We start from the raw sequence: 16,656 nt of genomic DNA, 5'->3' as shown, positions 1-16,656 counted from the left end.
ACTACACTTTAGGAAGGATGTTAAGGCCTTCGACATGGTGCAGAAGAGATTTACTAGCATGGTACCAGGGATGAGGGACTTCAGCTATGTGGAGAGACTCGAGAAGCTTGGGTTGTTCTCTTTCGAGGAGAGAAGGTTACGAGGAGAGTTGATAGAGGTGTTCAAAATCATGAACGGTTTTGATAGAGTAAATAAGGAGAAACTGTTTCAAGTGGCAGAAGAGTCGGTAGCCAGAGGACACAGATTTAAACTAATTGGAAAAAGAACTAGAGGTGACATGAAAAAACATTGTTTACACAGAGTTGTTAGGATCTGGAATGCACTGTCTGAAGAAGCAATGGGGCAGATTCAATAATAACTTTCAAAAGGGAATTATATAAATACTTGAAGGTAAAATAATAGAGGTCTATGCAGAAAGAAAGGGGAAGAGGGACTAATTGGATAGTCCTTTCAAAGAACTGGCAGAGGTATGATGGGCCGTATGCCCTCTATCTGTGCTGTAAGGCACTGTGATTGTATAATGCTAGGTAAATCTGATCCCTGACCCGTGGCCTGTGCTGATTCCCTGATGGTTTACTGGGTAAAGGCCTTGATCCCTGGTCTGTGCTGATTCAATGATGGTTTACTGGGTAAAGGCCCTGATCCCTGGTCTGTGCTGATTCCCTGAAGGTTTACTGTGTAAAGGCCCTGATCCCTGGTCTGTGCTGATTCCCTGAAGGTTTACTGTGTAAAGGCCCTGATCCCTGGTCTGTGCTGATCCCCTGATGGTTTACTGAAAAAAAGCACTGGTGCCTGGTCTATGTTGATTCCATGACGGCATACGGCTGTGTGTGTATATCTGTCTGTGTGTACATATATGTTCGTGTGTTTGTTCCAGTGTGATATGACAAGTTTGTGCTGTCCACAGAAGAGCGCTCTCCGTACAACTGTAGTAAGATTTCCTTATTCTTGTACTCCAAACCCCTTGCAATAAAGGTCAACATGCCATTTGCTTTCCTAATTGTCTGCTGTACCTGCATGCTAACTTTTATGTGTTTCTTGTACGAGGACACCAAGTCTCTCTGAACACCAACGATCAATAGTTTCTCACCATTTAAAAAATATCCTGTTTTTCTATTTTTCCTACCAAAGTGAATAATCTCACATTTCCCCACATAATACTCCATCTGCCACCTTCTTGCCTGACTCTGGTTATTGTCCTGATCACAGGTCGCTGATATTGGAAACTTCCTACAATATTCTTCAATCCTCATACAATTTCCCATCTCCATCTCCGGGTGATTATTTTCTTTCTGTTAATCCATCTAACCAACTGTGTGTCCGCTGCTTGTTTTCAGAGACGAGTAACGGAGTCACGGTGTCCCAGTCTGAATAAGGAGTCGTATCAGAAGACGATGCAGATTCTGCAATAACCTGCAGTTACTCTGTATCGGGTTCAGCTTTGAGCTATAACCTGTTCTGGTACCGCCAGCATCACCGCCGAGCACCTCAGTATCTGTTCAGAGCCGATAGTTACGGCAATAACGAGAGGGCTCCGGGCTTTGAACACGCCACCAGGAATCTCAAGCGGATATAGGGCACTTTTCACTTATCCATGAAAGGCTTGAAGATCAAAGATAGCGCTGTGTATTACTGTGGCCTGAGACCCAGAGAGAATAAAGGTCTTTCCGGTCTCGTACAAATGAAGGGCACAGGTCGGCATCAAGGATTGGCTGCAGGACGTCACCAGGATTGTATACCAGAGAATCTGTACAGAAATTGAACGGTAAAGTACAGCCCGATCGAGCGGTTTTCTCCACCTAAATTCAATGCTGTCAGTGTTCGAAAATGTAACATTTTCCAATATTGTACCGACTTGTCATGTCCCTCCTGCCTCAAGACTGCAACTGTTAATGGAAATGGAGACGGGGGTAATGAGAGAGGTAGAAAGAGCGAAAAAGACAGAGAAAGCGTGGCAGAGGCAGAGAACATGATTCATTGAGAGAGAATGAGATAGAGACACAGGTAGAGTAAAATAGGCAGAGAGATGCAGAGAATGATAGGGACAGACAGAGAGACAGAAATAAAGCAAGACAAAGACTGAGGGACCCTGAGGAAGCGCGGTTTGGAGAGAGCCATCAGCATTTGGTCCACAGCTAACTGTGATTGGTGAACAACTGCCGTCAGTCCTGAGATACCAGCCAATCCTGTCCCTGGGAAACGCCCCTCAGTTTCCCAGAATATGGAGCCTGCCCCTGATCTGAGTTTACTCTTTAATATCAGACGAGAAAGGTCAACATCTTGAAAACATCCCGCTATTTTCTGTCGAACTCTAAACCACACACAATGTGTTCCCTATGTTCTTACTGATAATAATAGTCGTGCTGCCCGGTGAGTCTATGTTTAAATGGTCAGTGTGTGTTTCATGCGTTATATTTACCCCGATACGTTGGACGCATTCATGATTACGATCTATAAAATACGCCCCAAGAGCAGAGTTCCCCCAATGCCTATTGTCCATCAGGATGTCTGTTTAATGCTGGAATGTTTTCTGTCACCATTAACAATCACTGTGCTTCCCAGTTACAATAACCAAACAAGGATCTCATTCCCACTCCCGGTCTCCAAAAGCCGGAAATATTCCCCCTGTAACGACACTAACTGTAGCCCAACTCGGAGTATTTCCATTGATTGGCAGCGAGCTCGCCTCCTGCCGGTCTCACAGCACCACTGGGGACACAAGGAAGTGAGGTGAGAGCATCCTGAGACACGACAGCAGATTATTTAGTGCGGGGATTCGAAGGGTTGTCTTCAAATATCGAAACCCTCTTTTACAGAGCCGACAGCGACAATGCGGCTACTCAGCATCTGGGTTGTGTGGGGAGCATTTCTGACAGGTAATTATGGACCAAACATCTTTTCTCTCATTTCCAACTGAGTTTTAATTTAATTTTAAACACCCGTCGGTCTGATCTTTTCCTGTTGAACATCTTTTTCAGATCTGAGTCATGGAGATTCTGTCACTCAGCCGCTGCCCTCAGCAGTTAAGACGGAAGGAGGAGCGGTGACTTTATACTGTACCTATGATACTACACAGAGCGTCTACTATTTCTACTGGTACCGGCAATACCCAGGCACAGAACCCGAGTATATACTGAGGAAGGATCATGATGGTGTTGAGTATAAATCAGATTTTGCTACAGCTCGTTTCTCAGCAGAGCTCCAGACCTCGACCGAATTCACCACTTTAACCATTTCGGGATTGCAGCTGAGCGACACTGCAGTTTATTACTGTGCCCTGAGACTCACAGTGATGGAATTCAATTAAACCCTCGGACAGAAACTCTCCCCGCTTTGTAGATCAGAGGTTCTGCCTGCTGATGCCGGATATAACCCTCAGTTTGTGCTGCTCGCGGTTTTCCACCAACCTGAGAACTTGCCCCAAAGTCACTCAGTTGTCAATGAGATCAGTCCGTGCAGTTTCCGCCGTGGTTTTTCTGTCACTTGCTGGGAACTGTCTCTCTGCCAATCTCCATCTTCAGACTATTGATTGTTGCTCTCTCGTGTTCTCTGGACTCTCCTCTGAGTTTCCGCAACCTGTTTGGGACCAGGAGTCTCACGGGGTCACGATTCAGCGGAGACGTCATTGGTCTGAAGGTTTTTGACTCCTCTCTGGCTCTTTAAATCGTTAGTAAATGCTTCCCCTCCATTCAGTTCATTTCCTGCCGCCTCGGGCGACAGTCCTGAGACACAAAATGAGAACTGGTTTTATATTTGTTTCATTAAGATTGAAAATTAAGGTCCTCATTTAATGAACGGGGATTGGAAGCACCGTCTCATCGGGCATCCTATCATGAAATTAACAGCATGGTTATTGTTATTAATAATAAATAGTGATATTACTGTCCTGCATTATTGTTCATTTGCCTGTTTTTGCACCGACACTATCGTGTGGTAAGTACTGACAGTCCCTGTTTCTCCCAACACTGCCCGCTATCCCGTCGATTTTGTGACATTCCGGTCGTGTTTTTGTCCGAGCCTTCCTCTGGCTCCTGTCTCTCAGCCCGCAGTAATACACTGCAGACCGCGGACCGTGAAATTCCCCTCGCTTTTCGATGTGTCGAGAGATGCGGAAAGTCGAGTCCCCGGGCCCTCTGCAGATCAACACTTATTTGGAAACCGAGGGGCTTTTCCCAGGGCTGTGATTGGCTTATTTCTCAGAATTGGGGTTTTACTGCCATCTAGCGGAATAGATCAGAATTTCTCCCCGAGAAATTTGATTTGAGTCCAACACTCAGTGCACTCTTGTTTCTGAGTTACTGCAGAGTGATATTTTAAACCAATCATCATTTGTCCATTTGCCGTTCAGTATATCTGAAGCAGCAGTGCACCGGCAAGTTCATAAAGCTGTTTAAAAAATATACGCGATCGTTGTCTTTATAAATAGACGCATAGAGTACAAAAGCAAGGAAGTAATGCTAAACCTTTATAAAACACTTGTTAGGCTGCAGCTAGAGCATTGTGTCCAATTCTGGACACCACAATTTAAGAAGGATGTCACGGCCTTGGAGCGGGTGCAGAGGAGATTTACCAGAATGGTACCAGGGATGAGTGTGGGGAGTCTGCAGAAGCTGGGTTTTTTCTCCTTTGAGTTGAGGCTGTTAAGGGGAGATTTAATGGAGGTTTTCAAAATTATATTGGGTTTTGTTAATAACGATGCTATTACTAACTATAACAAACCGGTTACTGAGCCGTGAAACAAACCGCGTTATGCACTAGCAGACTCGGCAGCCGGAATTCAAACGCGCTTGGTTTTGTCTGCATGGAATGGATACTTTCAAACAAAGGAGGAAGGAATAATTGGGAGAGAAATCGAGGACAGGGAGACTGTCTGTTTTTCTCTCTGCTTGTCTATCTATTTAATAATCTGTACATTTATGTATTAATCCATCTGTTTATCTTTCTAGTTTGGTATCTGTACTATTATCAGATCACAATCCAGATCGCAGATCGGATTCAGTGAGAGCAGGTGAGGGCTCCATGGCACAGAGATACACGGCAGAGTCAGAGACAAGAGCCCCGTTGATATTTAAAGGAACCATTTTCTTGCGTTCGTCCATATCAGCAGAGAACCGTTCTGGGAAATCTGGAGACTTATCTCTCAGCACCGAGCTGTATCTCTTCAATAAATATCTCTGAGCTTGTTCGGGATACTGGATGAACCCAAAGATATAGGGAAAAGGATGGGTTGTGGAGTAACTGCAGTCCAGTGTTATGGTCTGTCCTTCCTGAACCTTTAATTCAGACGGATCTTGGGACACTGAGTCTTTGCCACTCGTTCCTGTAACAACATAGAGAATGTGTCAAATGTACGGCAATGAATATATCCCATGAAATACACACTGACAACTTAAACAACTCAACGGGCGGCATGATCATTATTATCAGTAAGGAACACAGGGAGCACATGGTACGTGGTTAGAGTTCGACAGAAAATAGCAGAATGTTTTCAATCTGTTGACCCTTCCAGTCTGATGTTGAAGAGTAAACTCAGATCAGGGGCGGGTTCCACGTGCTGGGAAACTGAGGGGCGTTTCCCATGGATATGATTGGCTGGTCTCTCAGAACGGACACTGGCTGTGCACCAAACACTGTTAGCCGTGGACCAATCGCTGTGTGTGGTTGAGACAGTTGCTGGTTCAATCCCCAACTCTTTCCTGCCCATCGACGTCAGTCTCTTTCTCTTGCTATTTCTATCTCTCTTTGTCTCTGTCCCTCTCTCTCTATCTGCCTTTCCCAATCTCTCTATGTTTCCATCTCTTTCCGTTTACCTCGAAGCCTCTCTCACTATGTGTGAGTGTGTGTGCCTGTGTGTTTGTGTGTGTGTGTCTCTGTCTCTCGGTCTCTTTGTTTCGATCTCTCTCTGTTTAACTCGGAATCTGCCTTACTCTCACTCTATCTGTGTGTTTGTGTGCGTCTGATTAACTCAGTGACTTTCTCACTCTCTCCCTTACTCTCTCTCTCTTATAAGGTGTAAAGCGAACAAACTCTAACTCAGTCTTAATCCCCGGTATCACTGAGTTCTCTCCACTACTCAATGAGCGCCATTAATAGTCACAGTCTTAAGCCCACGAAGAACATTGTAATTGGACACTTCTCTGCAGCGGGTGAGGGAACCTTTGAAAAATGTGACCTGGTGGATCTGCCGCAGATCCCGGACTTTTCCTTATACAGACTGATCCTGTTCTAAACCCCAGAGATCTACAGATCTGTGATAATACGGGACTGGAAATGTTTGAATTCGACCCGAGATAAACATGATACAGAGATGTCACACAAACATGGACGTCTGTAGGTCACACACACACATGGCAATCTGTACGTCACACTAAAGTACCCGGCAGGAGGTCACGGGCCGCCTCGGGCCTCCGCTTAGCGCTAAAGAACCCAGTTTTTGCAGCCTGGGACCGCTGACGCAGGGCCGTGAACCCGGGGCTCAGCACGGGGCCTCTCAAAGGGAACCAGTACGGCCTAACCTGTTTCTCTTAGTTTTAATACTTAAAGGGGCAGTGTCTGCCGGTGTTTGAATAAGGATGGGAAGAAAAGTAAATTTAACTCTTTTAATATTAGTTTATTCAGTAATGTTGATAAACAGTCAGTGTTTATGTCGGCTAATAACTAAAGATAATTTCCTACAAATAACATGATAAAGTGGGACCTGTTCTTTTAAAGTCATTTTAAAGGAGAAATGTGCAGGTGAGTGAGGCTCCACTCGGTGGAGCAGCTCAGTCCCTGCCTGTACTCAATGGTTAAAGACCTGAGGAATGTACATGTGCAGGTGAGTGAGTCTCCCCACGTATCAACCTATTCTCTGTCTATTCTTTGAGACAGCTATCAAACAGAGGGAGATAGATCAGGGTGAGACTGAGTACAGTGCGTGATACAGAGAGAAATCAACAGAGGGAGATTGACAAAGATGAAAGTGAGTGCAGTGAGTGGTACAGAGAGAAACCAACAGAGGGAGATAAAGGTAATACTAAGTACAGTGAGTGATACAGAGATAAAGCAACAGAGGGAGATTGGTAAAGGTGAGACTGAGTACAGTGATACAGAGAAACCAACAGAGGGAGATAGGGAAAGTTGAGACTGAGTACAGTGTGTGATACTCAGAGATACCATCAAAAAGGGGCAAAGATCCAGGTGCGTATTTGTAATTATAAATACACAGAAAGGGGACAGCTTAGTAACTGTTGTGTTGACTATTCCACCCATGGAATGACTCCCTCATGCCATGCAGTGAGTTAAAGGGATCCGCACTGTTTTGTGTCATATAAATGGACAATCAGAGGGCTGATTGAAAACAGCCTGAGGAACAGTGACTCACACGGACACAAAGAGAGAGATAGAGAGAGGGATATGGAAGCACAGACTGCAGACTGCACGTTGTCACAAGGAGGCAGGGGATGGGTGCGAATCTGGGGCTTGTAAAGGGAATGGGGGAAATTGGAATAAATGAGTAGAGGGAAAAGCGGAACGTTTGAGGAAATATCATCGGAAAGAGAGGCTAAAACAGACAGATAACAGGAAAAGAAATAGAAAGTTAAAATAAAGCCAAAAAAATTATTAAATCGTGGAATGGGAGTGATTGAATGAAAGGAAGATGCGAGCAATGTACCCGTTCAGGTGAATGAGCCGCCCCCCACGGTGGATCAGCTCAGCGCCTGCCTATACTCAATGGTTAAAGATCTGAGCAACGTACCTGCTCAGGTGAGTGAAGCTCCCTCGGTGGTTCAGCCCAGTCTTGGTCCGCTCAGTCCATCAGCCGGTGCCTGCCTGTGCTCAATGGTTAAATTTCATCCTCAGGTCGCGGCCCTGAGACCGGACCCTAGACGGGAGATGCCTCACACTGTCAAAGAAGGAAACATTTGGAACACTGGAACATGGCACATCACCACGCGCCCACCCCAACCCTCAGATACCAACAGATTCATCTTGGACTCTCCCACACCTGGGAGGGCGGGTTCTCAGGCACAAAATGCAGTTACTTGGTAGGTGAGGGCCTTTGGACAGGGCGGAGGGGGGATTTTGAGTGATAAGCCTCTGCTATGTCAGGGGAGGTCAGACCCACCAACCCCTCTCTCTTGCTCGTGGGATGTGCTGCTACAGTCAGATTGGTGAATGATTCTGTATCTTTAAACTCTCTGTCTCACTGCACATGTAATTAAAATGTATTGTTGGACAGTGTGGTTGTCTGTATATCTTTAAACCCCCTGTCTCTGTCTCAATGCACGGATTTAAAGTGTGCCGAGGATGACGAGTGTGAGTGAGACTCCCTGTTGTGAACGTGTTTCACCCTATGAGTGTGTGTATGTGAGAATCGATCCAGCTCCCACCCTTCCATCCTCCCTTCCTTGCGCCAGTTTGCCAGCTCAGCTCAGGGTTTGTTCCCCTGTACAGGGCCTTGAGTCAGAGGAGAGTTTGCAGAGCCCGTTGGACGAGGATCTGATGGGGTGGGGGTGGTTTGTGTTGCCGAGTGGGAGCAGCGCCCATTTGCGGTGCGAGTATCACATCATTATTTTCTTTCTCTCTCCTTCCTTTCACGCTGTTTTCTTTTCATTCTCTTGCCGTCTATATCGCCCTGTGTAATCCGACTGTATTACCCCCCCTGTCTAATCCCCCCTGTGTATTACCCCTGCGTAATCCCCCCATATAATCCCACCTTTGTAATCCCCTCGTATAATCCCCCCGTGAAATCACCACGTGATCCCGCCTGTTCAAACCCCCCGTCTAATCACCCCATGTAATCCCCCTTGTCTAATCCCCCACGTATAATTCCCCCGTGTAATCCCCACATATAATCCCCCCTGTGTAATCCCCCCGTATAATCCCCTCCGTGTAACCCCCCCCCCTTGTAATTCCCCTTGTTTAATCCCCCGTGTAATCCCTCCATGTAATCCCCACCGTGTAATCCCCCATGTAATCCCCCCCGTGCAATCCCCCCGTGTAATCCCCCACCGTGTATTCCCCACGTGTTATCCCTCCTGTTTAATCCCCCCCATTAAAGCCCCACCAAGTGAAACACGCCCCCACCCCAGTGAAACACCCCCTCCCCCAATGAAACATCTCCGTCCACCCACAGTGAAACAACCCCAACTTCCCCCAGTGAAACAGCCCCTACCTTCCCCACTGAAACTCCCCCCTCCCCCAGTGAAACAGGCCCCACCTCCCCCAGTGAAACTCCCCTGCCCCGCCCCATACCAATTGCGCTGGTTCATTGAAGATCTTGCGTTTGTGATAATGCACATGAATTTTATCAGAAATTTGAAAGACCTCGATTCCCTGGTCTGGTGGTTTACTGATAAAAAAAACGCCCTGACCCCTGGTCTGTGCTGATTCTCTGATGGTTTACTGGGTAAAGGCCCTGTTCCCTGGTCTGTGCTGATTCACCTGATGATTTACTGGGTAAACGTCCCGATCTCTGGTCTGTGCTGATTCTCTGATGGTTTACTGGGTAAAGGTCCTGATCTCTGGTCTGTGCTGATTAACCTGCTAGTTTACTGGGTAAATGCCGTGATCCCTGGTCTGTGCTGATTCCCTGATGGTTTACTGGGTAAAGGCCCTGATCTGTGGTCTGCGCTGATTCACCTGATGTGTTTACCGGGTAAAGGCCCTGAACAGTGGTCTGTGCTGATTCCCTGGTAGTTTACTGGGTAAAGGCATTGATCTCATCATCAAAGAATCAGATCACAACACAATTTTGAACACTGACACCTTTAAGGTTGAGATCGACCTGACAGACTTCCATCCCCTAATTGAATCTTTCATATTTATAAAATGCTACAGAAATGTGATTTGTAATGGCTTTATACAACGAAACTGAAATATTTCAGGGTGTGTTTCAATCAAGTAAAATTCAGAGAGAGTGAGCAAGAAAGGAAAAGAGAGAAGGGAAGGAGAGGTAAAGACATACGAGCAGAGTGGGAGATAGAAAGAGATATCCAGAGGGAGAGACAGGGTGAGTGATAGGAGCAGTGAGAGAGGGAGAGATAGGATGAGAGATAGGAGCAGTGAGAGAGGGAAAGGAAGAAAGAGAGGGCGACAGTAAGAGAGGATGGGAGATAAGCGCAGAGAGAGAAAGAGAGGAAGAGAAAGATCGGGAAAGATGGGCGAGGTAGGAGCAGATGGGGAGGGAGAGAGAAAAAAGCGGGAACAGAGATAGGGACATGGAGGAAGAGAAAGACAGAATCAGGAAGCATGGTTGAGCAGGAAAAACAGATACTAACTCTTGCTAAACTTGTACTTACACATAGTCTGTGGGAGGATGTGTTCACTGTGTTGGTTTCAGTGTGGGGGAGAGTTACAGCTTGCGAACATTGTTCAGTTATTTATTTAAGAAAAACGATTAAAGTAGCAGATTTGGAAATAAAGACATTAATTCCAAATGGAAATTTTGTTGTGTTTTAATTTCATTATGAATTTATTACTTCATCTCATCTAAATTACAAATTGAAAATCTGAAATAAATCATACAGGCACAAACAAGGTCAGAATTCATCAGAAATAACGTAAACAGAATTTTTAATGCAAACCACAAAGGCACCGTGCACAAAAAAATTGTTTAAATTTCAGTGACAGTTTATTGTCTATATATATTGTGTATATCTGCCTGTATATTGAAAATGGCACTGGACTGTCTCATATTGTAACCTGGCACGCAGTTGCTGGACTGAGGGAGCTCTGCATGGTCCGACGGATGAGAGGTTTAACCGAGGTCCCGTCAGCCCCTTCAGGGAGATGTTAATGAATCCCCCGGCACTATTGGAATAAGAGCGAGGGATTCTCCCGGTTTCCTGGGCCAACATTTCACCCTCAACAAACATCACCCAATAAAAAATACATGAACCGACCACCCAGCTCATTACTGTGGGGTAAAGGAGGCGGCACCCTCTGCTGACAGAACAACTCCCCCCTCCTGTAAATCAGACTTATGTGGGTGGGGCTTTCAGATCGGGCTCAGAGACCGAATGAAAAGCCATAAAACTGCAGGTCCGTCTTTAAACCTGTTGCTTTTACACACAGCACGCAGCCTGATCTCCGGGAACCGTGCGGACCATTAATGATCTCCGGGACACTGCCCTGTGCAAATGAACTGGATCCCCGCAAGTATTTAAGTACAGCTCCGAGGTGCAGTCTCCCAGGGCAGTCCAGGGCTGCAGCCTCCAGCTCGCCGTCATATTAACCATCAGTTCCGGGCAGCAGAACGATGGGAATCCTCCTTGTTTTCATCCTGTTTGTCTGTTTACCTGGTGAGTGCCGTTCAACCAAGTGGACATTGTGTGAATTTAATACAAAGCAGCCCGAGTCCATCCGAATTGCAGATATTGATACGGTTTTAGCCCCGTTGTGTGGTTCGGCTTTGATGTCTCATTAAACTTTCTGTTTAATTTTCAGTCTCTTTCGGTCAGTCAGTGACACAGGACCCGAGAGCGGTGACCAAGAAGGAGTGTCAGTCTCTCACCATCACCTGCGTTTTCAAAGCGGGTGCTTCGTATCGTTATTTCCAGAGTGGGGATTTCTTCAAACAAACCCAGACCGGGAAAGGGTGGGAGCGGATCTCCAGCTGAGGACGATTTGTTGCGTCAACGAATAAGGCAGAAAAGAAGTTTTCGCTGGAAATTAGTGATACGAGAGTTGAAGATAGCGCCACCTATTACTGTAAAGCAAAGTATGAAGACCACAGTGATCGGTCTCGACTTCTCGTGATGCAAAAACTCGAACTGCAGATTGTCACGGAAACAATTGAAAAATCGGAGTTCATCTGCGATTAAACCCAACAGATCCGCCTCGTGCCTTCTGCCCCACAATCTAGTTAATAATGAGCTTGGATTATTACAGTTAACTTCTTCTGTTTTATAAATACGGACTCAGTGCGGATAATGTCTTTCCTGGGATTGGTGTCAATGAATGGCGATTGGGATTGACTGATCCCATTTACAAGTCCCGAACACCGGATGGGATCCTGTTCAAACAGCTGGAACCGAGATCCGCAATCCCCGCCGTTTAACTAATGTCCCCGCCTATCACCAAGCACCGGGGGATTTTATGCTGACTTGAAGGACTGTGTTTCTGGGGCAATCACAGTGGAAGAAAGCTCAGCAAATACCTCTGTACTATTAACATATCAATTATCCCGGCCCGGATCCTGGATTTTTAGGTTTGATGTTATTATCGCTGTAATCTGGATTAATTTTATTGCAGGTTCCTGCTTTGAGTGATCTTTCTTTGACATTTTCAAGATTTATATTAAGCGCCCATCTCCGGCCCGTGTACCAGGGCCATTTTATAAAGAGCTGAGAGTCTCAGAAAGAACAGTTTGGACCGACTGGGACTGTTAAACATGGAATATTGTTTATTGATCTAAAACTATTGGAATAATTGGACAGCGCGGACTCTATGGTGATGTGTGACCAGCAGATTGAGGTGTCGGTGGTTCTTGTACCGGGGTGACTGAGAGCGGTGTCACGGTGTAACTGTGGTGTTGGGGAAAGGCTCGGGGGATATTGTTATTTGGATGGATCCGGGACGGTGGTGACCGTCACAGCCGGTAAGTGACTCCAAACCCCGCCGTGTTACAGAATGTGCCCGCTAATATTCAGTTTGTTATTGTGCTCGGTATCAGCTCAATCCCACTCAAAGTAAAATATAGCGGCTTTCCAAGGGAACATTTCCATTGCACTTATTGATTTGGGAACAGAATATGAACCGGGTGGGTGTTCGGAGGGATGAGGTGTGAGAGAACATTAAACGTGTTCTAAGAACACATTTCCATTGCAGTTTTAGATTCGGGACTGGAATATGAACCGGGTCCGGATGTGATTCCGGACAGAGGAGGTGTGAGACCCCCACGGAACAGGCAGACTGGCGTTTGACCCCATCTGGACCATCTCTGGTTTAACGGGGACCTCGGGAGTCCCAGGAACATCCCGGACTCTTTCTCAGTCTGATCCCCAGTTGGTATAAATGAGCGCAAATTGTCGGCACTCCGACCTCCGCTCTTGTTGTGAACTGTGACTGAGGGAGCTCTGCCTGTCCCTGTGAGCACGGGGGAGTTTTCAGAGCTCTCTCCTGGGCAGGAGATTGCAGTCAGAGCCGGGCAGTGTGAATGAGGTACCGGTCGAGTAAACCCAACACTACAGCGGCCCATCCGATAACTGAAGCGGCAGAAAAACTGGAGTATAACACGGCGGGGTTTCAGATACAAGAGATCAGCTGTAGGTCTAGATGGCATTTCACGATTGGACACACAGTGACTGAAATTAATTGCATTTTGGATCATATTTATTTCAATTCCCTTCAAATAAAGAATAATTTTTTCTTGATGCTCCATGTTTAAGTCGAAATTTGAAAGCCTCGAACTACAGACACTTTTCTATATTTAATGTCAGTTTGCATTAATTTATCTGGAGCCTTGGTTAATGTTAATTGAAACAACATTACGCAGTGAGAGAGTAAGTGCGAGGCGCAAATGTTCTTATAAAGGAAAACAGGAACACCCGAGGGAACAAGTACAGGCTGGAGAAACGTCCATTTAGAACCACCAAGAAATAATTCACTGATAGGGAGTGACATATCGCCCATTGCCGGCCAAGCGGGAATGTGGCGACACCGACCCCTGGGCCGTTCAAAGTACAAACCGGCACCGGTGGAATTTGATTGACCGGAGGGATGGGCTTCGATTGGGCTCCGGTACTTTTCTCAGCTTTGCATTTCTTATACTCCTGAGAAAAGACATCAGCATCAATCCACACCTATCTGGAAAGATTGAACTGGCCGGGCTCTTTTCTCTGGAAAAGAGAAGAGTACGAGGAGACCTGATAAGAGGTCATTATAATTATGAAGATGTTCAATAGGGTGGATGTGGTGAAACCTTTTTCCATTTGTGGGTGAATCCAGAACAAGGGGCTATAAATATTAAATGGTCATGAACAGTAAAAGTAAAGAATTTGGGAGGAATTCATTTATATAGAGAGTGGTGAGAAAGTGCAACGTGCTGTCACATAGAGTGGTTGAAGCAAATAACATTGACACGTTTAAGGGGAGGATTGAGGCATACATAAGGGAGAAAGGAATAGACAGATAGCGGGGGTGGGGTGGGTGCGTGCGGGATTGGTCAGGGTGAGAAGAGATAATTAGAGTTGGCGGGGGCTCGTTTGGAATATAAACACAGGCATAGAGCAATTGGGCCGAATGGCGTGTTTCTATTCTACAGATTCTGTATAGTGTGAAACTCAGAGAAACTCAGCCCAGAGAACGCAGGACAGAATCAACCAATGGTTTGAAGGAATTGACATTATTAGAGACCAGGAAGAGACAGTTCCCAGTGAGTAACAGTAAAACCACTGCGCAAAACTGCACAGATTAGTCCCACCAATAAATGAGAGACTTTGGGACAAGCTCTCAGGATGGCGGGAAAACACAAACAGGAGAAAGCGAGCGATCCCGATGTAGAAATGAAATGAAAGTAGTTGGAAATATCTCCGATTAAAGTGAAATGGACAAAATTGGCCAGATTAAGGGAAAAAATTGGACAAAAAGAGCGAACAGGAGCTCTCGTGAAGTGCTAAACTGCAGTTAAATTCTGACCTTTATCCCAAAGATGGTCAGTGTCAGTTTGGCTCAATCGATGCCGATGTTCTGTCCAAGTTCAAAGATTTGTGACTGACATGCTCCGGCCCACATTCCTCTCACAACAAAGGCTACCGATAAAGGATTTCACTGCTTTCATTTGGATCATGCTGTGCGCAGTGAAACATAACACAGTCTGGCTCTCCTCGGTCCAACATTATTGTAAGGTGATTGTCTCAGTGAAGAGAAGAATGGATTGTTCAAATGTCTCTTCGGGTTCGTCTTTCACCAAGAAAAATAGAATCAGAAATTTAATAGAAATAATTGAACCATGCAGCACAGAAGGAGGCAATTCAGCCCATCGTGTCCGTGTCGGTTCTTTGAAAGAGATTTACAATTAGTCCCATTCCCCTGCTCTTTCGTCCACAGCCAAACACATTTTTCCTTTGCAAGTATATATCAAATTCTCTGTTGAAAGTTACTATAGAATCTGCTCCCACCACCCTTTCAGGCACTGCATTCCAGATCATAACAACTCGCTGCTTAAAACAAATTCTCCTCTTCTCCCCTCTGGTACTTTTTCCAATGCAAGTGAATAAGTTTCGAACCGGCTTCAAATGAAGAACAACATTACCGCTAGAGGCAGAAATAATCATGTGATTGACAAGTGTCTAAACAGCAGCTAAAGAAATACTAATCCCCCAATTTTTATCCTGCAGATTCCAGTTTATCGGTGTCACAGAGTCCGCCTCTACAAACCTCTGTTGCCGGTGACACCGTTACTTTAAGCTGCGAATTTTCAGGGCTCTGTCAGTACATAGCACACTGGTACAGACAATCCCCAGGGCAGGCTCCGAAATACCTCCTACAGAGACACACTTCAGGAGCAGGGAATAATGAAATCGCTGCCGGGGGCCGAATTTCTGCTACTATCGATCCTGTCAAGAAAATCAGCCGGTTAATTATCTCCAAATTACAACCGAGTGACTCCGCTGTGTATCACTGTGCACTGAGTCCGCGCACCGATACACACAGTAGTTTGTGTCTGCTTAAGTGCTCGTACCATAACTGCCCACCGACACAGAACGGTACAACAACATTCGCAACAACCCGCTGGAAGGCCTGGTTACAATCAAGCAACGGTTATCCCCGGACCGTTACCGTTTTGCATTCTGTTCATTTTGCAATTTTATTTTCCCTGAATATTTATTGCAGTCTTCACATTGCGGGAACGCTCCAAGACCACTGGTGAATAAAGACATGCCATTAAGCTTACCAGTTCTATCCTTCTTGAAAAAGAGGATCAGTTACTGGGCGATGTGGAGGAGATTCCAAGGGATCTTGTTATAGGGATCAACAGTGTGCAACATACGGAGATCATGAAAAGCTCACGTTTTGGAATGGAACCAGGCTGATTTTGGAACCCAGTAAGTACCTACTCCCCAATTTGGTCTCTCTCTCTCTCTCTCAACTTTTTCTCTTTTTTATATTTAACGGTTTCAAACTAAGCTCAGTCAAGTCGCAGAGTTATATTTTTACATAATAGAGTATGGGCGGGTTGATAAGCTGACATTTGGAACCGGGCACCAGACTGATTGTGCAACGGAATGTGGAGATTTGGGTCTTCTTTATCTCAATTCAGGGCGATTTAGTGGCTGATGAAAAAGGAGGGTCTTTTCCTTAAATTAATATCCAGTCCTTAGCATGAACACACACGTATGTACTAGAGGGAGATGTTTCACTGAAATGTGTGCGTAACGGCGAAAGGCAATTCAACAACACTTCTCAAGATGTCCAGTGCGTAATTCAGCAAGATGAGGCCACAATTGGAGCCTCTGGTGCTTCTTTTAAGCTACAGTCCAGACAGTTACAGCGCTTCTGGAACAGGTTTCTGCCTGTTCAGCTGTTAATGGGCAGAATATTGGGATACTATCACTAAAGTAATATTCGTAAGTGAGACCAGCATTACTTTAGAACAGGGTAAGTAACATATAATAATATTGTCTCGTTCTCCCTCCCGTCTTGTAGACACGTGTTTGCCTTCTGGTGAAT

General features: G+C 45.7%; 1 long non-coding RNA gene and 1 gene segment (V, D, J or C); both read left to right on the top strand.

Annotated features, from left to right (window-relative positions):
• Nucleotides 1-2,830: 2,830 nt before the first annotated feature.
• LOC137308034 (T cell receptor alpha variable 38-1-like) lies at nt 2,831-3,307 on the top strand. The segment is given in 2 exon segments: nt 2,831-2,876; nt 2,979-3,307. Coding segments are annotated over 2 exon segments (375 nt in total).
• Nucleotides 3,308-11,060: 7,753 nt separating this feature from the next.
• LOC137308011 (uncharacterized) lies at nt 11,061-13,326 on the top strand. The gene is made up of 3 exons (XR_010959365.1): nt 11,061-11,285; nt 11,431-12,583; nt 12,814-13,326. It is a non-coding gene; the product is annotated as an uncharacterized lncRNA (long non-coding RNA).
• Nucleotides 13,327-16,656: the final 3,330 nt, after the last annotated feature.

This window comes from Heptranchias perlo, unplaced genomic scaffold, assembly GCF_035084215.1.
Source record: "Heptranchias perlo isolate sHepPer1 unplaced genomic scaffold, sHepPer1.hap1 HAP1_SCAFFOLD_118, whole genome shotgun sequence".
NCBI classification, from domain to species: Eukaryota; Metazoa; Chordata; class Chondrichthyes; order Hexanchiformes; family Hexanchidae; genus Heptranchias; species Heptranchias perlo.
Note: the sequence above shows the minus strand (reverse complement) of the source record. Positions and strands in the feature narration are given on the sequence as shown.